Below are 22,852 nucleotides of genomic sequence, written 5' to 3'. Positions count from 1 at the left end.
TCAGTAAACGTGTCCACCGTAGATATGGTCAGCAACGCACCTTTAGCGAGCAACTCCGTATCCTCCGCCAGCCTTGCCGTGCGATTGGCGTTTCAACACGGTCCGCCTTCTGAGGAGTCCAAGCCCGTTCTGTGTGGGGCAGGATACCAGTTCAGCATGAGGACAGGCGAGCTGAAAAGTGAAGCATGCGCTGTGGCGGCGCGCTGTTCTGATCGTTCCTTGAAGTTGAGCCGTGCCGAAGCTACTTGCGGGGGTGAGTCTGGAGATGCCCACCCACAACAAGGTCAGCAAACGTACAGTCATTGACGCGCATTTGACCTCATTCACTTGTATCCCATGGCAGCCAGCCCATGTCTTACTCCGACATTTTCCCGCCTTCCAGTGTGCCGATTGTGCACCTGCGAAGGTAACAGGGGCGGTCCTGACGATACAACGCGTCAGAACGAAAACAGTAGACCAAGCGGGCGGCTGATACACCTACTCGTTGTGCGCTTTTCTTATACTAGTACGCTGGAGGCTTGAAGATGTGTTTGAGGCCGGGAGGTAGCCAACCGGGGAACGATGCGCATGGCGTGGATGGTGGTCAAGATCAAGCAAGGTCGGCAAAAGCACGTGCCTCGACTTCAAAACTTTGGCCACCAACCTTTCGTCACTTTCCATGCTCAGCTCATTCGGCCTTTTCGGTAGTGACGGTGTCGGAGAACGGGAACACCGAGGAGCACGGAAGCTCGGTGTGTGGACCTGTTGATATCGTCTCGCTGTAAACTTTACTCATGCTTGCCGCAGCAAACGCTCTACCGCTCCCAGACGGTACTGTCGGCAGCATAAAACGCGATATAGAATTGATAGGCAAAGGTGCCAGTTGGACAGCGCGGGCGACTGTAGATACGAATTTGGGCAAGGTGAGCTTGTCCCTTCGGTCAGGGCAGCCTCGTGAATAATATCAGTGCCCGCTACCGTTTTCTCTCTACAAGCACCAGCGCGAAGAGTGCCCTGTTTGCGATAGAGCGGATTGAACTCACCCAAGACCGGGAACGACGGGGACATGGACAACTCAGAGCGCAACTTCCAGAAAATCGCCACCATTCTTGTTTGAGCTGCCTACGCTTACACGGACCGGTCTATGGTTTTTGAGCAACCGCTCGGCATATGTATTCGTCAATTCAATTCAAGATCACAAGTCAAAACTACGCGTCAGATATCTTTCTGCTACAATACTCCTAGGATTTCCGATGACGAGTTCAAGCACCGCCGTTGTTGTTTCTGCGCGCGATCGCGGGCGGGGCCTCATTCTCATCAGGGATACCTTGCAGACATACCTTGCCACTGCAGGGCATTACCGAAATTGGCCTGAGTCGGAGTTGAAACCCCAGCAGCAGGTTGCCAGTGGGTTTCGAATTGCGGACGGGCGGCAAATGCGCGGTAAAGGCCAGTGTTCGTGTTCATGCTGGCTGGATGACCTGCGCTAATCTGCCCGCCAGGGTACGGGTGATAAGCCTGATGGAGGCCTGGCGCAGCTGGCTGTTGTGGCGCCGAGAAGTCACCTGCGTTGGGCGACGACCAGCCGTAACGAGTATTCGAGGGAGGCGAACCACCCATCGCCCAATGCTGTTGGGTACTAGCTGAGGGCGGCGTGGATGGGGGAGACTTGGGTTTATCTTCCAATGTACATTTGCCAACGTGGTCATAAATGCAATTAGCGCAACGATAGCCCTTCTGCCCGGGACTCAGACGGGACTCAGGTGTTCCATCGGGAGGTGCGTCACACTGGGTTGACAGGATTAAATCATACAGAATGGAGAAGCTAGAGGAAGGTGCATACAGGATACCCGCTTTCCTTGCAGTAGGAACAGTCTGAGTTGTCACGTTGGACTTGGGTCTGGTTCGTGTTTTGCTGCCAGGACATCAGTCGCCGTTAAGTTGCTGAGGCTGGTACGAAGCGGGGAGTGAACCTGCTGGTTAACTTGAAGGTTCTCAGCTGCTTATATACCTGTTGCAGCAACGTGTTACTTGACTTGTTTTGCGCTGTGACGGTGTAAACATGGAGTCAGCTTGGACCGGTATTGGTTGGCGATTTGGTGGGCCTAACCATTAACACATCAACTTGAGGCCCAAAGAGATGACTCGCAAGCAACTTGTGGCTTGACCATTTTGATTATCGGGAATGGAAGCTTGAACAACAAGAACAGCCTCGAGCTCAACAAAACACAATTTGATGTCGGCACAATTGTGTACACAATCTCAACTGGCCGGTTATCTCCGAGTCTCGTCTCCACAGATGCGTGGGTCCTGGAATGAGTTGGAATATATCTATCCGATTGAACGCCGCACGTCAAGCTTGAGACTCGATAATAATGATGTGAATGTCACGGATAAGACCCGGCCCGTCCGCTCCGGCGCTGGTGTCGGGCCATTGCGGGCCCGTAACACGCAGCACGTGACGACGGGGAACATGCGCCCCAGTAGGAGGAACGCACACGTGGGAAGCACGTGACCGAGAACGACGCTCGAGCCGTCGCCGAGCCCAACTCGACACCAGGGGAATGGGGAGGAGTGCTAGGAGGTCAGGAGTAGCGCCTGGCCCGCAAGGGATGTGCGATCGTCCCCTCTGCGGCCAGGAACGGGAGTGAGGAGGAGGAGGAGGGGCCAGGGTGTCCGATCACCCCCTTTGCGGGCCCGCGTATATAATGCGCGATAGTGTACCCTGTACTCTATCGCTTAGATCGTCTGAAGAACTACCTTACTCCGTGCGAGGAGACGCTATCGACTCATCGGGCCCGACACGACCCGATTCGAACCTTCGACCACCGACTACGGCAAGGGACCGAGTTCACGGGCCCTTTCGGTTTCGATCTACCCCGCCCGCCATACTTGCGGGCCCGACTATTCGTCTGTTCTGTTCCGGGCGCGCGTTCTTAGGAGAGGTCCTTGCACGGCCCGACCCGCAGTCTGACAGAATCTAAGCGATCCCCCTACACCCGCAACAGAATGGACACTACCACCGTCATCGCACTCCCGGCGTGGGCCACGATAGTGGCTATCGTCATCGCCTCCCTTGCCTACCTATACGGACGCACCCTCGAAGCCCAGCCCGTGGTCTTCAACCGCGTCCTCTACGGGAGAAAGGAGCCCGCCCTGAAGTGGGGCACCCCTAGGCGGGTCTCCTTGGACGAACACCATCGGCACATGGAACACCCTTGCCCGGCCCAGGGCGCCGGGCCCGCCGCAAAGCGCCGACGCCTCAACAACTCCCCGCCCCTCCCCGCGTACGGCCGAACCCCGACCCGAATCGTCTCGGACCGCCCCGGGCCACCGGCACACTCTGCCTGACGAAATGGGACACACCTCCCTCCGCACGAAGGCCCTGGGGGCCCGTTCTTATCTCTCTCGTAATCTGCTCTACTTAATCTGTGGCGGGGCCTCTGCCCCTAATAATAAAACTCTTTCTTCACCCATCACACAACGGACGAGCGCAAGACGAATCGATCGATTACAAAACAGCCAAAATACAAAAAAAGGGGAAAAAACACGCAGACCAAAAACAAACACGATACGGTCCGAATCACCACGGGGCGCCCTACGGGAGGGGGGCCGACTGGACAGAGCGCGAACAATGACAGCAAAACAAAAGGAGGAGGATACCCGAACGCCGCGACCCCAGTAGACGGGGAACTCCGGCCGAGGTCGCCGAAAAGACGACGAACGACCCGCCCAAGCCTAATCCAGGTCCATCATGTCGAAGCTCAGGCCGTCCTGACGGCACACATTCGCATATACCTCTCGTTCAGCGGCCCGACGCTCTAAACCCTCCGGCGTTTCCCAGAATCCCGACCTCTCTCCTTCGGACCGGTGGATAGCCAGAAGAATGGCGCCCAGATAGCGGCACACGTCGGGCGACGTCCCTCGAGGCGGTCAGGGACTCCAGCGAGTTCACCAACCGGAGGTCTGCATCCAGGGAACGCATCGACGACAACTCCGCGAGTGCGCGGTCCGAGCATCCGGGAAGCCCCGTCGGCCGAATGAACCGCCGACTGTTGCAGCAACAGCACGCCCAACGGAGACAAGCGCTGATCGGCGGGTACCGACGGGTCCCCATGCAACCGGCGAGACTCGGCAATGGCCCGATCCAAGTCCCATCCCTCCCGAACCACAGGGAGACTCGAGGGAACGAAGGCACCTGGAAACCCATGGTGGGATAAGAAAGAGGGTGGGTCTCACCCGCAGGGACGGATGGCCGGGACGAGGCCTCTCCTAACGAGCGATTCGCGACAGGGGAGGGCCGGCCGGCGGAAAGTGGGGCGGGGCCTCGGCGGGGGCCGACTTGACGATGGTGGGGGAGACGGCGAGCGGGTGCGAACTCGTTTTCGCACGGGGGACGGGGAGGAGTCCCGAGAAGACGCTGACGAAAGGACGACCGGGCGGCGACGACGGCCCGAAGAAGGCCCGACCGTCGGGGTTGGGCTCCGCCCGAACCGATCCTCGTTTGATCGGGGCAAATAGGAGAACAAGAAGGACCGGTGCGGGACCGATGCGGACAGCCCGACTAGATCAGCGAGCGGGGATCGGGACGTAGCAGCGCAAACTCGCCATCCTCGACTTGACGCTCCCAAAACTCGAAGGAAAAATCGTGCAGAGCCGCGGAGGCGAGCCTTGTACGCATCTGCAAAAGACCGCCAGCGCAGACAAGCACGATGGAGCGGGCTACACGCGTCACAAGACCGACGCACGGGACCAGGGAGTTTCTGGGGAGAACTGTCTGGGGCGCCCCACACGGTGCACAAACGATCATGAGCGATGCAATACTCGCAGCGAGGGGAGAGGGATCGGATCACGGTCCCCGGGCGACGGGGGGGCTCTCCCCGAAAAAGCGCCAGCTGTCCAGTGGACTCGAGACGAGGGGCCAAGGGGTGCCGAAATCCCGGTGCAACGGGGTAGGCGACGAGGACGGGGAAAAAGGAGGGTCAAGCTCATCCTCTACCGAATCGTGTTCCGAAGGGTCGATCCCCAGCGAGGACAAGCGACGGGGGCCGGCAATGACTTCCACATCCGAACTCGAGTCCGGATCAGAGGGGAGGAACAGGAGGGTCGAAACAGGCGGGGCACCGTCATGCTCCACGTCGATCTCCATAGAGGGGAGGGATCGCGCCCGAGCCACGGGCGTAGGGGGCACGCGCTTTCCCATCAGGGCCGTCACCCCGCACCTTCCGGATCACTTCCAGGGCTCGGGAATTGATCGTCTAACCAAGTTGCCAAAGGGAGGAAGCTAAAAGAGACGCCCGCCTCCGCCTCATCCAACGAAGGGCCACCCGAGAACGCGACCTCGTCCCGAGGATCCGGCAAGAAGACTACCCGAACGAATGACGACCACCGGTCGGCGTGAAGGAACGGCGGCACGAGAGACGGAGGGAGAGGGCCCAGCAGACGGGCCAGCGTATCGGGCCGAGTTATATTCTCTCCGGGAAACACGCGAAAAGCGGCCACGTGGGCCAAGACGAGGAATCGGTCTGAGACGAAGGAGGGGAGGCCAACGGAGGCAGCGCAAGACAAGGCGTGAAGGATGAGGCGCTGGGCGGAGACCGTCAGCACACGATCGGAAGCGGGCAAGGAAGGGAACGTACCACCCAACGCCACAAACGGGGAAAGAACAAAGCATCGGGGGAGGAAGTGTCGGCAGAAAGGAGATGGGCAAGGAGGCCACGGCCCAGTTGTCCGAACAAGGGGCGGATATCCTGAAGGGAGCCGTCCTCGCGACGCCAGACGAAGGAGGAGGGGAACGCATCAAACAAAACGCCAAAGTAAAGGTGGTGGGGCCCGAAGACAACCGGCTGCCACAGACCGGCTTTCATCAGGCGGTCGAACTCGCCCTGCCACAAGATTCGAAGGGAGGACGACGGCAGTAAGGGCGCGGCAGGGGGGACTGGGAGAGTAGAAGCTCGATGGGAACGGACTACGGGGGGCTAACCGAGGGAACAGCTTGGAAGAATAGTCGGCGGCTTGAGACGGAGGCAAGTCCTCCAACAGGCGGAGGGGCTCGAATGACTCCCGGTACGACGGGTCTCGCCCTTGCAAGAGGGGCCAGGAAGCAGGGAACTCGACGAGCGACATGGAGGCAAAACGAACAAACAGGCGACCAGGCTCCGACGACGGGGGAACCATCTGAGAGCCAAAGGGGGGGCAACAACCCGGAGCGGTACAAGTTGGGGGACGACATGAAGAGGATCAGAAGGGAAAAGCCCTGGCTTATATGGGGAAACGAACGCGTTCTATATCGAACTCGACCGAGGCGCCGCAGCACAGCCCACTCGCAAAGCAATATGAACAAAGGACGCCGCAACTGAATTGGCAACACGAAACGCTACGCCGCACGTGACCGCGGTGAAACACTTGATGGACAGGAAGAATCGATCTGCGGACGCCACGAGGCGTCAGAAGCCGCGGGAGATTAAAATGCGCAGCCAAGCTTAGCTTAAGCTTATGGGCTGGATGGAATTTGCGATTGGAAGGACGAGCTAGAGTCAAAATTAAACCCGAGAAACCGGGCGACCGAGCCACGCCGACTCGAGACGAGTCGTTCCTAGGGGAGGGGTGATGTCACGGATAAGACCCGGCCCGTCCGCTCCGGCGCTGGTGTCGGGCCATTGCGGGCCCGTAACACGCAGCACGTGACGACGGGGAACATGCGCCCCAGTAGGAGGAACGCACACGTGGGAAGCACGTGACCGAGAACGACGCGTCGAGCCGTCGCCGAGCCCAACTCGACACCAGGGGAATGGGGAGGAGTGCTAGGAGGTCAGGAGTAGCGCCTGGCCCGCAAGGGATGTGCGATCGTCCCCTCTGCGGCCAGGAACGGGAGTGAGGAGGAGGAGGAGGGGCCAGGGTGTCCGATCACCCCCTTTGCGGGCCAGCGTATATAATGCGCGATAGTGTACCCTGTACTCTATCGCTTAGATCGTCTGAAGAACTACCTTACTCCGTGCGAGGAGACGCTATCGACTCATCGGGCCCGACACGACCCGATTGAAACCTTCGACCACCGACTACGGCAAGGGACCGAGTTCACGGGCCCTTTCGGTTTCGATCTACCCCGCCCGCCATACTTGCGGGCCCGACTATTCGTCTGTTCTGTTCCGGGCGCGCGTTCTTAGGAGAGGTCCTTGCACGGCCCGACCCGCAGTCTGACAGTGAACACTTCAGTCAAGTTCAGTGATTCCTCGTTGCCTATATGGAGCTGCCCGGTACTCAGATTCTGAGATTCGAGACCATCGGATGGGTTTCAAGTTAATAACAATAATATATGCGTCGGCTCATGTTCGCTACTAATACCCTTACTTCAACAACACTACTAGTATGCCAGTGCCTCAGGCTGGTCCAGGTCCGAGTCAGCCTTAGGCTGATGCGTAATAATAATCATAATAATAAAGCTCATGTAGCACCAGTGAGTGCCAGGCAGCTCAACTGGCCAATCGACGGTGACGAGTATTATACCAATCAGGCGTATACGGGGTTTTTTTTAAAAAGATCCCTTGTAATTAGAATATTAACATTTTTAAAAAACATCAGTGATTTACAAGTCTTCCCCTCATTTTAATAAAATCCACGCTGTCAAACTCTGTATCTTTCTTGGCACCTTGGCATCAACAATTTTTTTCATCTTTTTTAGCCTTTCCCCTACTCAGTATTTTCCCCATACTTAAGGAATTTTCCACACGTCAGGTCTGGGGCCTTATAGCTACCACACTGCCCACCCTGACAAGGCTTTTCAACCTTTTAAACCTTTTTTTGATCTCTCATTTCCCTATGTAAAACCCGCCTTTTGGCAGGGGCATAAATTAGAGGCATTTTTTAAAAACATTAACACTGGTAATGAGAAGGCTTTTTTAAAAAAAACCCCGTGTACAGGTGTACCAATGGGGCTATTAGGATCTCAGAGTCCACCTCGCGCGCGCTTGAGAAACAATCCCAGTGTGGCCCCACAGAGGGGTCATGTGTCGATAGTCTTCAATTGGGGCTCGAGCTCAAGCTGTGCATGTGTGACAGGTAGACGCCGGTTGCTAGCTTCTCTCACTACCGAGTCCACACTGGCATGGATGTGGCTCACTTTCCCTATGAGCTAGAGCGAGTCATCCTCGAAACGGCTGCTGAATCCGATGCAAAATGTATTCCCACTCTGCTCCTCGTGGCTCGGCGGGCCCATATCTGGTAATTATCCTCAGTTGTCCATTTTCAAGTTATTGATCTCTGGCCGTTCCATTCAAGGCTGGAACCTCTTTTGTACCGCCGAGTGTACATTAGTGCACGCCCTGACTGTCGCCCACCAGCCTGGGGCCCTGCACAAGATGCTTTTTTCCGCATTGCTGTCTCGAGACCATCCACATTCCTTGCGAAAAGTGTACGCCTCGTTGTCCTTGAGCTTGGAGCAATATTGGCATTTCGAGGATCGAGTCAAATCTTCCTCAACGATATCTACGCAGCCTTGCGGCTATGTACCGGAGTTCGGGAAGTCGCTCTGAATGGTGCGGACAAGATGAATATTGGCCTGGAATTGTTTCCGATTCTGTCTTCTCTGCCGCTCTGTCGCCTCGGTGCTTTTCTGGAAGATTTAATGCCCCATCCAATTCCCATGAAGAGTCACTCCGCGGCATTCTCATCGCTGACATACCTCGATGTTTACGACAACGAAGGCCATAACAAGCAGTCGCGGGACCTCGTTCGCATTATTCCCTTTTTGACTACACTTCCTAGATTAACACACCTCGCTATCCGTGTCCCGTTAGAGCCCCCATTTGTCAAGGAGATTCTGGACGGGTGCTCTCAACTTCAAATATTGGCTTTTATTATACCAGCATTAGACCATGACATGACCTCATTCATGGACCACGTCCAGTGTCTCTTTAACTCATTCCAGGACCCACGCATCCTAGGCACGACATATGCACAGTGGAGAGAGGTCCTTTCCGATCTCCGGTTCTCCTTTTGGCGATTGCTTGATGTTCTCGTTGACCAAAAGAAGCGCGGTTCAATCGATAGTGCGTGTGTGCCTTTGTGCAGCTTGGATTGACCCGAGGACCACCCAAGGACTGACATATCCCTAGGCAAATGCACTTCAACGGGTGATATTTACAACAAGCATAGCAGGGGTGATGTGGTAGAGCGTATTAGAGTGCTCGTCTGAGCCATGCAGACTATGGCATATTAGTACAAGAATATCCGAGTCCGAGACTCGGAGATAACCGGCCAGTTGAGATTGTGTACACAATTGTGCCGACATCAAATTGTGTTTTGTTGAGCTTGAGGCTGTTCTTGTTGTTCAAGCTTCCATTCCCGATAATCAAAATGGTCAAGCCACAAGTTGCTTGCGAGTCATCTCTTTGGGCCTCAAGTTGATGTGTTAATGGTTAGGCCCACCAAATCGCCAACCAATACCGGTCCAAGCTGACTCCATGTTTACACCGTCACAGCGCAAAACAAGTCAAGTAACACGTTACTGCAACAGGTATATAAGCAGCTGAGAACCTTCAAGTTAACCAGCAGGTTCACTCCCCGCTTCGTACCAGCCTCAGCAACTTAACGGCGACTGATGTCCTGGCAGCAAAACACGAACCAGACCCAAGTCCAACGTGACAACTCAGACTGTTCCTACTGCAAGGAAAGCGGGTATCCTGTATGCACCTTCCTCTAGCTTCTCCATTCTGTATGATTTAATCCTGTCAACCCAGTGTGACGCACCTCCCGATGGAACACCTGAGTCCCGTCTGAGTCCCGGGCAGAAGGGCTATCGTTGCGCTAATTGCATTTATGACCACGTTGGCAAATGTACATTGGAAGATAAACCCAAGTCTCCCCCATCCACGCCGCCCTCAGCTAGTACCCAACAGCATTGGGCGATGGGTGGTTCGCCTCCCTCGAATACTCGTTACGGCTGGTCGTCGCCCAACGCAGGTGACTTCTCGGCGCCACAACAGCCAGCTGCGCCAGGCCTCCATCAGGCTTATCACCCGTACCCTGGCGGGCAGATTAGCGCAGGTCATCCAGCCAGCATGAACACGAACACTGGCCTTTACCGCGCATTTGCCGCCCGTCCGCAATTCGAAACCCACTGGCAACCTGCTGCTGGGGTTTCAACTCCGACTCAGGCCAATTTCGGTAATGCCCTGCAGTGGCAAGGTATCCCTGATGAGAATGAGGCCCCGCCCGCGATCGCGCGCAGAAACAACAACGGCGGTGCTTGAACTCGTCATCGGAAATCCTAGGAGTATTGTAGCAGAAAGATATCTGACGCGTAGTTTTGACTTGTGATCTTGAATTGAATTGACGAATACATATGCCGAGCGGTTGCTCAAAAACCATAGACCGGTCCGTGTAAGCGTAGGCAGCTCAAACAAGAATGGTGGCGATTTTCTGGAAGTTGCGCTCTGAGTTGTCCATGTCCCCGTCGTTCCCGGTCTTGGGTGAGTTCAATCCGCTCTATCGCAAACAGGGCACTCTTCGCGCTGGTGCTTGTAGAGAGGAAACGGTAGCGGGCACTGATATTATTCACGAGGCTGCCCTGACCGAAGGGACAAGCTCACCTTGCCCAAATTCGTATCTACAGTCGCCCGCGCTGTCCAACTGGCACCTTTGCCTATCAATTCTATATCGCGTTTTATGCTGCCGAAAGTAGCGTCTGGGAGCGGTAGAGCGTTTGCTGCGGCAATCATGAGTGAAGTTGACCGTGAGTCGATATGAACAGGTCCACACACCGAGCTTGCGTTCTCTTTGTTTAATACCGTCAGCTTATTACGACATGTCAAGGCCGACGGGCATAAAAAGTCTGGCAGGCCTTCCTGGCGATGACGAGAAAGGCAACATCGCGGGTTGAGATGCTGAAAGTCGACGATGATGGTAAACATTATTCATCGCGCGCCTTGACTGGCAAAACGACATGAATATGAATGGCGGGAAGCAGTATGCGTTACCGCCACCATCCGCTGCATATTGCATACCACCAACGACGGCGCAATGTATTAGGGAGCTGGCGGGATCTTCAAGAAGTGAATTTGACCTATAAAGATCCATTTAAAGGTAGGATCGACTTCGGATCGACTCCAAACGGCTTGAAAAATAACAGCACTCATAGTATGTTTCTCCCGCTCCCGCTGCCGCGATCTTGGCCTGCGCCTGACCAGTCCTCCAGAAGGACAATGGACTTGGTATACGTGGAAAGATGGGGTGCCGCGCTCCAGAGCTCAAGGACAGCAGAGTACGGTCGAAGATTGCTTTTAGCTCCTTCTTCTTCGTCAACATCTCGGTCTGTGAGACAAACGAACGAGAGACGGCGGAACAGGCGCTTCTGGCAGACGGGCGGACGACGGATGCATGAGCGAATAGTCAGAAGGTTGTCTTTGAGGATGGCGGCCAAACACTATGGGTGCGGATTAGGTTACAACACAACTTATGATAGGTCACAAATATCATAATGACCTATTGTAGGTGCATATTAGGTTGATTCAATTCAACCTGTTTTCTTAGGTTACTTTTATACCAAGCATGTTGACCAAAGATAGGTTTAAAATCTGTGCGCGGAAATCTAGCTTGGAGTAACGCGTGGTGTCACTGTGTGACTTACCGTGTTACTTCTCTCCCTCATCTCATCGCGTGTGCGTACCTGATACAACAATGGAACGAGGCAAGACACGTCCTAAATGATTCTTGTAGCCATCGCTCACTATCTAACAGCTATCAATTCACACGATGACTATCTTGCAATCGCCCACATGGGCCTTCTCGGCCGTCTCATGGAGAGTCCTGACGCGCTTGCGCTTGACTTCACACTCAACGATAATCTCAACATGGAGACCCAACTTCTCCTCACCAAATATCAGCTTCATCTTACCCGTGTCAAACTCGCAAAAGCCGAGGAAGAGCTCGAAGATGACTATGCTCGGTGGGAGGAGGTCAATCACACATTCACCCAGTTACGCCAGGGTTTGCGACGCATTGCGGAGAGAATGATTGCACGGACGGGGCATTATAGTCGAGGTCCATTGAGTGCGCAGCTGGCTCAAGAGAAGCTATATATATCCCAGATGGGCCAACTTATGAAGCTATTACTGTGAACTTAAATGCTAGCGGTGCGGTTATGGAGTTTGATTACAAGCACGTAGTAATTATAACTATCTATTACTTTGGTCAGCGTTTATGTCACCCTCCCATTCAGCTAGCTCTAAAACCGCATTCCGATCAATAATTGCCCACCGATTGGATGTCAATGGAATACGCCCGACAAGACCAACAATGTTCTTCATGTCAATGATGTCAAGCTCTCGATGTCCAGAATACATTCGGATATTGAGGCATGACAGTGTCTTATCTATCTTGTTCTTCACTGGTTCCACGTTACAGGTCCGGATGGCTGCAAAGATCATAGTTGTCGCCGCTGAGATATTCAATGTCGGGAGAGCTGTGGGGAATGTGATACGGTAAATGTGGTTTAGTTGACCATAAAACACTTCTTTAGCATACTTGAATGGTGCCTTCTTGTTTCTGGCATTTAAGTCAATAATTGCATAGTACTAAATAAATTAAGTCAGCAATCAGGTTGGCGCTGAAAAACTGCTCAACCTACAGAAATATAGGTGTTGTCGCGTGAGTCTTCAGGCCGGATACCAAGATTAGAGCTTCGCATCGTGTCACCTGCCTCAGAGTCGATACGTTTCACCCGACCATACTCCTCAATCAGTGCATGTCGAAGAGCAATGTTGGCCTGTGTGATAGTACAGCCAGTGCGAGTGACGATGGCACCCGCAATGGCTCGGACCTGAGTCTCTGTTGGACGGAGAGGCGCTCGGGGTGGTAGGAGAATGCAGCTTGGATCTTGAACTATAATCAATTTGGAAATCAGGGGAAATGATAATACGCAACAAGCTGGGTCAGAAAAGCCATCCTGAGTTGAATCTGACTCGTCGTCTGAATCATAGTCCAAATCTAGATCACGAACAACATTGTATACCATCTTGACCTGCGTCAGCTGAGCAACCTCAAGGATGTGTCGGTCCAGCGAAGCCCAAGGATGTCGCCTGCTTCGGATTGCTGGGGTGAGAGTACCACAGAAACGCTCCATTGGGAAAGCCCAGTAAGCCCAAACCGGTCCACAGAATTTGATTGAATCGGCAATATGCAATAGGGCATGGATGGTAAGCGGACATGTAGGCAGACGGTCTGGCTTATACTGGTAATAGAACCTGTAAAAGGAATATTTAGAAATTATTTGATTTAATAAAATAAGTGTCAATACTTCTCATATTTCTGAACCCAATCCACAAAACCAAGCCGAACTTCATCAATCTCCGCTCGCGTATTTTCGAATTTTAGACAAATGTTGAGTAGTCGGACAAGTTCCAGGAAGTGACGGTAGTATCTCTCCTTGCGGAAACGGCGGTGAAGAAGAACTGGCCCAAGGTACTGAGTCCAAAACCCCCACATCTCTGCAGAGACGTTGGGACGATCTTTCGATAAATTTGGTATGCGACTTCCATATGCCGATGGTATTGTGTCACCAGCTGAGGCTCCGAGAGATGCAACTGCTTCCCAAACGGCTTTCCCCAGAACATATTCACCACTACCTTCATCAAGCCCCTTAAACTCGCCAGTCCAGAGAAGCACAAGATTTTTGATTAAATTTTCCCAGATCAAGTGCATGAAATCGTATGGAAAGGAACCGGGAAAGGACAGGGAATCAAGGTGAGAGAGAAGTGGGACACCTTTGACACCATATTGTTTGGCCAGGCGATTGGCGGCTGCAGTCGAGGGTGCATTTTCAACTTCCTGACCTTGTTGGAGCATTTCCGAATGGGTACGCAATGGTAGTTGCTCTGGGTTATACGACTTGATAGCATTTGGGTCTACCTTCACAAGAGGGTGTTGAGAGCGTTCAAGGGGTACATAGTGTGTCGTTGGACCATTGGGGACTCGAAGCCCAGTTATCTTGCACATCCGACAAGGACAAAAACCATTATGTCCTTTCATCAACATAAACATCGACACAGCCGGAATGTCACCGAAAACAAGAATAAGATATGCTCGCAGCTTGAACATAGACTTCGAGAGAATATCGAAAGCAGTGACCCCATGTGCCAATCGGAGAAGCTCCTCGACCATAGGCCATAGGAATGAGTCGGAATCTTTAGGCTTATTTGGCCCTGGAATGACACCAAGTGCCAGGATAAAAGGAAGAAGAAACCGAAGCTCAGGCGGGAGATTGTAGTTGAACAGAATGACTGGCCATGCTGTCTTTTTACGACGTTTGAAAGGTGCAAAACCATCCATCGACGCGCCAAGAGCAATATCGCGTTTGTCGTCAAAGTACTTATGCGGTAGTTGCTGGCCGTGTACATGCACATGCTGTTTTCGTAACGAGCGGTAATGCCTCCCGTCCATTACATCAGTCGTTGTTGCTGACTTGTGTATATGTGCGCCACGATACTTCATCTTCTCTGCCATATCGGGATTTGCGGAGAACGCAATGAGGCGCGGAATGATTGGGATATAGGTGAAGACCTTGCGTGACTTCCCGTTTGCCCGCCAACGTGGCTCATCGCAGTGGGAACACCGTTCCAGGTCTTTATATGGGCCCACGTAACAGAGACATGAGTTGATACAACAGTCGTAAACCTGGGGCTTAAAGCCAGCCAAGAAGCCGACTCGCCGCCGCAGACGGTCAAGCTTGGGGAGTGGCGGATCAGGCCGAAAGGCCTTCTGGGCCATTTTGAATGCCTTGTCGGTCGTGTGAGTTTCTAACTTGTATGCGAACGCTCGACAGATTGCAAGATCATATTCGCTCAGCTTATAGGCTAGGTTAAAGAATAAGTGTTTGTTCAAGCATCGCAAGATAACATACCAATTTCTGCCAGCTCTCGTTCAACTCCTGTTCTTGCTAGCTCTTCTGGCGTTAACTCATTAGACTCAAACGAGTCCCAGTCGAAGATATCGGGTTCATCCTCGGAGTCTTCGGCATCACTGTCCTCTGTACGGACAGCTATGGTGTCGTCAAGACTGTCTCCAAGGATATCTTCCCCCGGATTGTCGCTGTCATCATCTTCATCGTCTATGTCAATTAATGACCGATGTCGGAGAATCGTAGATTCAATATCGGGGCTGGGTATGGAGGGATTGAGTGGAGATTGATCTGGCGAGACCTTGGCTTAGTATGAGTAGTAGTGCATATATAGACTCACCATGAATGAAAGGATAGTCGACATCAATATCGGTGTCGATTGTTGGTGCTGTCGGCGTCTCCGTCTCATTTATACCATCAGTGGCCATTGGAGAATTATCATCCTCAGGCTCTGAATTAGGGCCAGAAACGAGCATTCGAGGTGGAAGATCAGTGTCGACGTCAGTCAAGGCAGGATGGGGAATATAGCCAAGGCGCCGATGTTCACGTTCTCGGCGTCGGGTACACCACGAGTTGCAGTGGCTGCACCAGACTTTGCCATTTGGTGGATTGGTTGACATAGCAAGCATGCAGAGTTCAAAAACGAGCGCTAGAAAGTTTGAGAAGGAAGAGGGGAAACAACATCACATTCCGTTGTCACAGATTACAAAGTCTGAGACAAGTCTCTCATTCCCTTCCCAGTCCATCATCCTACTATGGCGAAAGCGGTCAAGCTCGTGCTGAGTGCAAGCAAGCCAGTTGATCCTACGAAAGCAGCTGCACTAGCAAAAAATGCCCCTGAACGTGGCAAAAGCCGTACGAAGAAAACCGACTCACTGTCGACCAAGGACGCGTCGAAAGCACCACTAGTCCCAATAGACAATGCACCGAATGCGAACAAGGATGATGATGGTGGCGTCCAGATGAGCGACAAGGCATTTTGGCGCGACTTCGAACGGTTTGAAGAATTGTTGACAACAAAGTATCATCTGGAGGAGACGAACACGATGGAGATTGTTAGCTATGCGCGTCAGAATGAGCAACAAGCTAGTATGTGATCAGCTACTATTGTTGTTCCGCTGACAAGGATGTACTTGCCCTCAGAGGAAATTGCAAAGCTCCAAAAGCTTATCGCAACCCAAAGTACGAACGATGCCGCCCCAGCATCAAAGAACACTGAACAAGTGGAAGTCAATGGAACAAATTTAAAGAAAGACATCGAAGGAAAGCTCAGCATCGAGGAGGAGGCACAATACTGGGCACAGGAAGTCGGTAAGTTGTCACATAAATCACGAAATATTGCTTACCTCTCCGCAAGGTCGTCTTCGTGAAGAGAATATAACCTTGAAGAAAGCCGCCCAGCATGCCAAAAACACTGCTGGAGCCCACGAGGATGATGCCGAGAAGGCTCTTATTCCAGCCCCGAAATCGGGCATGCCAACAATGATTGCGATGAGATTCAATCCCAAGGACGCACAAGACGTCGGCCAGTACAATGCCATTGTCGTGCGTCTCTGTGTTCCCCTTGTGATATCTGCAACACTATTTTAGCGCACCGGTCATGAAGTTACAGCCCAGGTTCAGCTACCCTGGCATAAGGCTTGGGCTGACATCCATCCGGACTACAAGACAAAAGCATTCCTGCTGGTGCGTCATTATTTGGCCAGGAGAAGTACAATTTCTCACCACTAGCCACTTCAGATGCGCAAGCACCATCCATATCTGGAGCGCTTTGAGAATGACTGGGCCAGCGAGAAGCTGCTCCGCCAGTACTGCCATAGTAAACGCAACCAGGCATACAAAGCTGGCTTGCTTGTCCGGTCGGAGAAATACAACCACCTCCAGGCTAACGCCGCAAAGCGCGACCAATCGAAGCCACGGGGACGTGCTGGGACCATCGGGAAAGCGAAGACCGTCAAGTTGGCGTCGAAAAAGGCAATGAAGAAAAAGAAGTCGAAAGACAAGCAGGAGAAACTGCGCATTGAAAGCAGCAGTGAAGACGAAGACAGTATGGCTGGCGCCCAAGGTACTAGTGGGGCAGACGACGACAGCGACGCTAGCGAGTAATGGGTTGGTCGAGGAACGAAGTGAGCATGGCTTGAGCGTGAGAGACTGATACGTACCTGTTATTCATCACATTCGCTTGCATCGGCCAGATACAGCGGTTTCCTGTCTTTTTTATCCTTGGAGAATGGTATCAGACGGAGGGTTAGTGCCTTCATGCGCTACTGGATGTAAACGGGGTCGAAGATGCATTGTTGATAGCACGTGACGGACAAGCGTGGACTTGTGACACAACGTGTCAGTCACAGTGGTTGGTTGTCTCTTCGGCCTTCATGGCAGACTCAACGTCGCGGCCCTCTCTCCGATAACAAGCGCTTCCCCTACCATCTCTGGTGCATACAACCTTGACCACCCAAGCACTGCTCAAGAATTCAATGGATCAGCATCTGCTCGCATTGTGGCCTCACTCGGTACTCCAAAGTGCGAGTCCGCCTTCTTTTTCTTGCCATTCCCGCCTCCCCTCTTGCCCCGTGTCACAAAGCGATTCGCCCCTGGATCCTGCGTGTCATGGAGGCCCCCACCCACACGTCTCCCATTGCTTCCATCTCGGCGGCCTCACCCTACGTCCTGAGCCAGCAAACTCCCGGCCTTATCTCCGGCAAACAATGCACAGACACCCACATCAAGCCCATGGATATCAAATCAAGTACAAGCTGCTTCAAGCAACAACCTCAAGACGTCGACACGTATCAAGCACCTCAAGCCCACTCAATGCATTCAGGGCTGACGCTTCATCCCATCTTCAAGCGTCATAACACTTCCTCTCAAACCCCTCCTCGTTCTACTAGCAACACCATACGTTCCGCTCCCCAAATTCAGCAACACCAGTCATCAACCGATGTGAAGCCGGTGAGTTGTCAGACCACATATTCAGTCTTCTACCGTTTGTCAACGACACCCAGTGAATCTGCATGCGCGAATAGAAACTGCCTGTTGCGACAGCGAACATCAAGCGTCGACATCACGCTGGCGGCCATGCGGGACCGTGAAGGTCTTCAAGTGACGCGTACGCCTGCGCGCTTGCTTTGAAACCCGATCGCGCGAGCGATGATACGAGGGTCCATCGATATCATCAGCGGAGGGTTGGTTAGATATACTGTGGTAGCATGTAGGCCGATATATATATACTATTTAACCATTGTCAATTGAGAGAAATGATAAGCTGAGAAGAGATACAATCCACGCACTATTGGTTGCATTCCAACCAAACAACCCTGGACAACACATAGGTTGAATTTGTACATTTTAGGTATAAATGCTACCAGCGGCCTAGGTTGAACAACTCAACCTAAGTCAGGTTTATACAAGATATTTTCGACCTAAGTACAGTGCATTTCTAATCTATGACAGGTTGCAATCTAGGTTAAGTTGCTACCTACACGGTCCCCTCAGAGAAAGGGAAATCAGTCACGAGTCATGAGCCAAATTTGCGTCTTCCCGAATCCCGACCACGGACCCGGGCCACCCCAGCTCCGTCACCACTGACTCTCCGGTGCCCGCTTGCACTTGCAGAGTCGTTACGTGTGGTTTCTACTGCTCTGGCCATTGCTAGACAACAGACCAGCTATATGACGACAACTTCTATCCTTCCGCTCCCCCACCACCAATCGCAATGCCGCCTTGACACTCTTTGTAGCATGTCTCTCGTCAAAGCTATTCACTCCTACTCAGCACTAGTTCAGGTTTCGAGCAGCTCAGTGCGTTCTACAACTATCCATAGCAAGTTTTTCACTGACGCCTCGGCTTAGCCTCAGCACCCAGTATCCGCAGCTCCACACTTTGGCTAGCGCTTACCAAACGACTTGCGCGCACGCCGATGGCCGGGCAATTCCCCCAAAAGAGGGACACGAAATCGGTCTGCAGTAACGGTACCAAAACGGTACTGCCAAGATGGACTCTTGGGTAGTTCTCGAAAGGGCAACGGGTGAACGAACAGCCCGGGGTGTGGATATAGGTGCGCGAAAACTCGCTCTTCTTGCTTAACACTAGTGCCGACATTCTCCCCAGCCCGCTCTTTTTCGACTTCATTCAAGTTTGCAGTCGCACTACCCGGACATGCCCTTCCATAACACTTTCCGTCCGACAGCCTGTGGGTCCAGCATATCTATCCTCTTGTCTGCCACGTAGAGAGAACGGAGGGTGCGTGTTTGGCGTCCCACTACCCGTTTCCGTCCATTGACCAACTACTCAAGTTCCTGAGGTCTCTTCGCCGCTGTTTTATCTCCTCAATCGCACACTTACTGTGCTCATGGTCCCAGCCGTGATGGTGGTTTGACGGACTTCGACAGCAGAATCGCGCAGTTCAGCTAAGCCTCGTGTCTCGCGCTGGCTAGTCGACAGAGGCGTCTCCCAACTCTGTATCGGCTCGAGGAGATTGCGGTGGTCAATGCAGATATGACTACATACCCTTCCATTTATGGCTCGACAAGTGCGTTTGAAGGTACTTATACTCTACGTTTCAACCCAGCTTCTCTGTCTGAAGCTTCTTCTAGCTACACCGCCATACTTCTGTGCTTTCCTATCGGCCCCCTCGCTCGCTCCGTCGAGACGTGCCCATCCACACACAAACCGATATCTTGTCCAGATGGCAAGTCACGTGCACCCTCGCCACAGAAAGAACATATCTCGCCCAAGGTGGAAGATCTCGCTCTAGCGAGTGTATCTAGCGACGAAACGCGCTATCCCCCTCTCGCACAATTCTTTCCTTTCTCCGACTCAACGAGGAAGATTGCCATTGTCCACGTTTTCCTTAACTGTAGTGCTTATTCTGAAGCGTGGGCGAGAAAAGCGGGAACTTGAAAGATGGGGAAATTCGAACGCAGGGCTTGCAAGCATGCTATAGTACTAACCTGTAGATAAGATGACTTGTATTGACAAAAGTTTATGGCAACAAACCGGCTAGACGGTCTGAACTTGATTGAATCTGGACAATTTGCGACGGGTAGTGCCCACTGGCAGGAAAACACTGCCTCTTAGCTCTCATCAGGCGGCGCCGGACGAAGTCCGATGACAATGAGGCATTGAGATATATGAAGCCATGCAACTCTTATTCGTAAATCGTAATCCTCGCTCCTTGCTCCGTGCTCAATTCTTCAAGCTCGACTTCCAGCAGTCTGTGTTACTGGAAGCGACTGATCATGAAGGCTTGCAATAGTCCCCGCAGTCTCTTTGCGATCCTCACCTGCGTCTGATATTCTGCTGACCATTGGTAAGGCGACCATTAAGCAGTGTACTTACTTATTCTGATTCATTGCACACACTGGCAGAAAGTAGTTAATACTAGCATGATCAAGTATCGATAATTGGATTCTGACGCCAAAGTTCGGTAAGCCTCTGCATATATTCACCCTGAGAAACTGGGATGTTGACCAGCTCCCCGACCACCCGCGCTGGCTCCGGCCCGTCGAGTAGTTCCCGGTGCCATATATTAACAACGGGAGAGAACAAGCTGACATCGTAACAGTTACCAAACTTATAGACGACCGTCTGAAGCTGGGGAAGGGCGCTGAAGAGTTTGTACGCGGCGTGGGCAGGTGGGCCGGGGTTTTGCGCGCATGAATGGGTGCTGACGAACCATGTGAGATGTGTAAGCGCCCGCAGCTCGCCCAACGCGAGAAGGAGCTCGCTGTCCTGGATAGAACCATCAGCCAGGTGCGGAAAGAGACCTACTACCACTCACAGTCTTGAAGTCAATCATAGATAGAAGCATATGCGTGTTCAGAGGCAAACAGCGGACTTCGAGTTCACGCAGAGCAGGGCATTTGTTGGCGATTTCCCTGATGAGGCTTCCCATCGGTGGCGCATCGTACAATGCGACCGAGAAAGAGGTCAGAAGAGCAAGATTGTGGATGTGATTGAGGGCAGATTCCGCGCGGGGACTTGCCAATGGGCGCGTATCAAGTAGTAATCGGTGCGAGTAAGCGTTTGAATAACGGGTTTTCGGGTGATACAAGTCTGTTACAGCGAGCAGACGGAGTGTGGTAATGCAGTCAGGAATCGCAGAGAAAATGGGGTCGTGCTCATTGACATTTGAGAGCGATAATGACGACAGCTTGGACGGTAGCGCTTGCGTTCTCCCTCCTATATTGAATGGGGGGAAGTCTGCCAGTACATGGTTTGGTGTGAAAAGTAGTTCCAGGTTGCGCAAATGAGGCATGTTGCTAACAAGTTGATCTGCTGGAATGTGCGGTCGAGGAGGATGCTCGGTAACAACGAAACTCGTCAATGCAACCCATTTGATATCGGGGAAGTTGTCGGACAGAAAGTCTCCAGATAGCGTGAGATTCATTAAATGCGAGGAGACGGCTTTTAAGAGCTGGTGAATATTGCGCTGCTCCCGTTCCGGGTCATAAGAGCTGCCTCTTCTCCGACGCACACCCCAAATTCCGCCATATTGAATAGTGAGGGTTTCCAGAGCAGCGAACGGAAGACTTTGTGGCCACTCATCTCCATCCAAGCATGCTTGGTGGAGAGATAACGTGAAAAGTGTGGCGCAGTTAGACAACGAGATAAGCAAGTAGTTCGGGATTGTCGTTTTCAATCGTAGGGTGACAGTGGTCAAAGATGGCATGGATTCAGTGGCCCCGGCTAAGGAGGTTGATATAGAGATCCGAGCCTTGTTACGGACAGTTTCGTCCCGGATATGCAGTTTCCTGGAAGTCGGAATCAGGCATTTAGCTCAACCACTAAACCTTGAAGGGAAACGCACGCGATATGAGGCCACAAAGACTGCGGCCACAGGCTTTCAGCCCTCTGGGGCCAGTTATACAGCTCGGAGAATAACCAGGGGATGGTTTTGAAGCGCAGCAAACGACATGTGCTGGAAAGAGCTATGGCACAGCTTCGTGTGCAGTCCTCGTGGCGAGGGTCCGGATTCCGGGTAGTATCTAGTAGCATGTTGTCCAGAACGATGTAGAGGACGTCGACGGGCAAGAGCTCCATTAACATTGAGCGACTACTGGGGTGGGTGCAAGATGTGTACGGCACAGCCACTCCTCTGTCTCGACGCTGTTCAAAGCCCGCGCTTGATGATTATTATGCGACTGACTTATCTGGTGAGCCTCTTCGGCTCACGTGTCCTAGAGCTCGAAGGCAGTGTTTTCCTGCCAGTAGGTACTAGCTGAGCGAATTATTCAGATTCATTCAGATGTGTTTGGAACGTCTAGCCGGTTTGTTGCCATAAACAAAAGTTTATATAAGTCATCTTACCTACGGGTTTACTAGTGCATATGTACATAAACCTTGAATTCGGATTGCCCATCTTTCAGGTTCCCACTTTTCTCGTCCACGCCTCGGAATAAGTACTGCAGCTAAGGAAAACGCGGTCAACAACGATCTTCCTCGTCGAGTTGTCGGAAGCAAAGAATTGTGCAAGAGGGGGATAGCGTGTTTCGTCGCTAGAGACAATCGCTAGAGCGAGATCTCCCACCTCGGGCGAGATATATTGACGTCTTTCTGTGGCGAGGGTGCACGTGACTTGCCATATTCTGAGCAAGATATCGGCTTGTGTGTGGATGGGTATGTCAACGGAGTGAGCGAGGGGGCCGATAGCAAGACACAGAAGTATGGCTCTGTAAATAGAAGAAAGTTCAGACAGAGAAGCTGGGCTGAAACGTAGATTACCAGTACCTTCAAACGCACTTGTTGAGCCGTATATGAATGAGTAGCTTGATGGATTGGCCACCACAATCTCCTCGAGCCGATGCAGAGTAAGGAAATGTCTCTGTCGACTGACTAGCGCGAGTGTCGAAGCCTGTGAGGCCACCATCACGGCTGGGACCATGAGCACCGTATGCAGTTGCGGAGATGGCCAAACAGCTATCATGGCGTGAATAGACCATCGAGAACCTGAGTGTTGGTCAATGGATGGAAACGGGT

The 22,852-nt window shown here is 52.6% G+C and overlaps 2 protein-coding genes across 2 annotated transcripts; both read right to left on the bottom strand.

Annotated features, from left to right (window-relative positions):
* Window positions 1-12,152: 12,152 nt before the first annotated feature.
* On the bottom strand, window positions 12,153-13,971 carry MIND_00797300 (uncharacterized protein; the record flags this gene model as incomplete). Its single annotated transcript, XM_037364654.1, has 3 exons — window positions 12,153-12,551; window positions 12,605-13,220; window positions 13,274-13,971. The coding sequence occupies 3 exons, from the start codon at window positions 13,969-13,971 to the stop codon at window positions 12,153-12,155; spliced, it is 1,713 nt and encodes a 570-aa protein (XP_037220298.1).
* A 6,292-nt stretch (window positions 13,972-20,263) lies between these two features.
* On the bottom strand, window positions 20,264-21,922 carry MIND_00797200 (uncharacterized protein; the record flags this gene model as incomplete). Its single annotated transcript, XM_037364653.1, has 3 exons — window positions 20,264-20,605; window positions 20,655-21,627; window positions 21,684-21,922. The coding sequence occupies 3 exons, from the start codon at window positions 21,920-21,922 to the stop codon at window positions 20,264-20,266; spliced, it is 1,554 nt and encodes a 517-aa protein (XP_037220297.1).
* Between the last annotated feature and the right edge of the window lie 930 nt (window positions 21,923-22,852).

The sequence above is a fragment of the Mycena indigotica genome, assembly GCF_014461135.1.
Source record: "Mycena indigotica strain 171206Taipei chromosome Unknown Mind.scaff0006, whole genome shotgun sequence".
Lineage (NCBI taxonomy): Eukaryota > Fungi > Basidiomycota > Agaricomycetes > Agaricales > Mycenaceae > Mycena > Mycena indigotica.
Note: the sequence above shows the minus strand (reverse complement) of the source record. Positions and strands in the feature narration are given on the sequence as shown.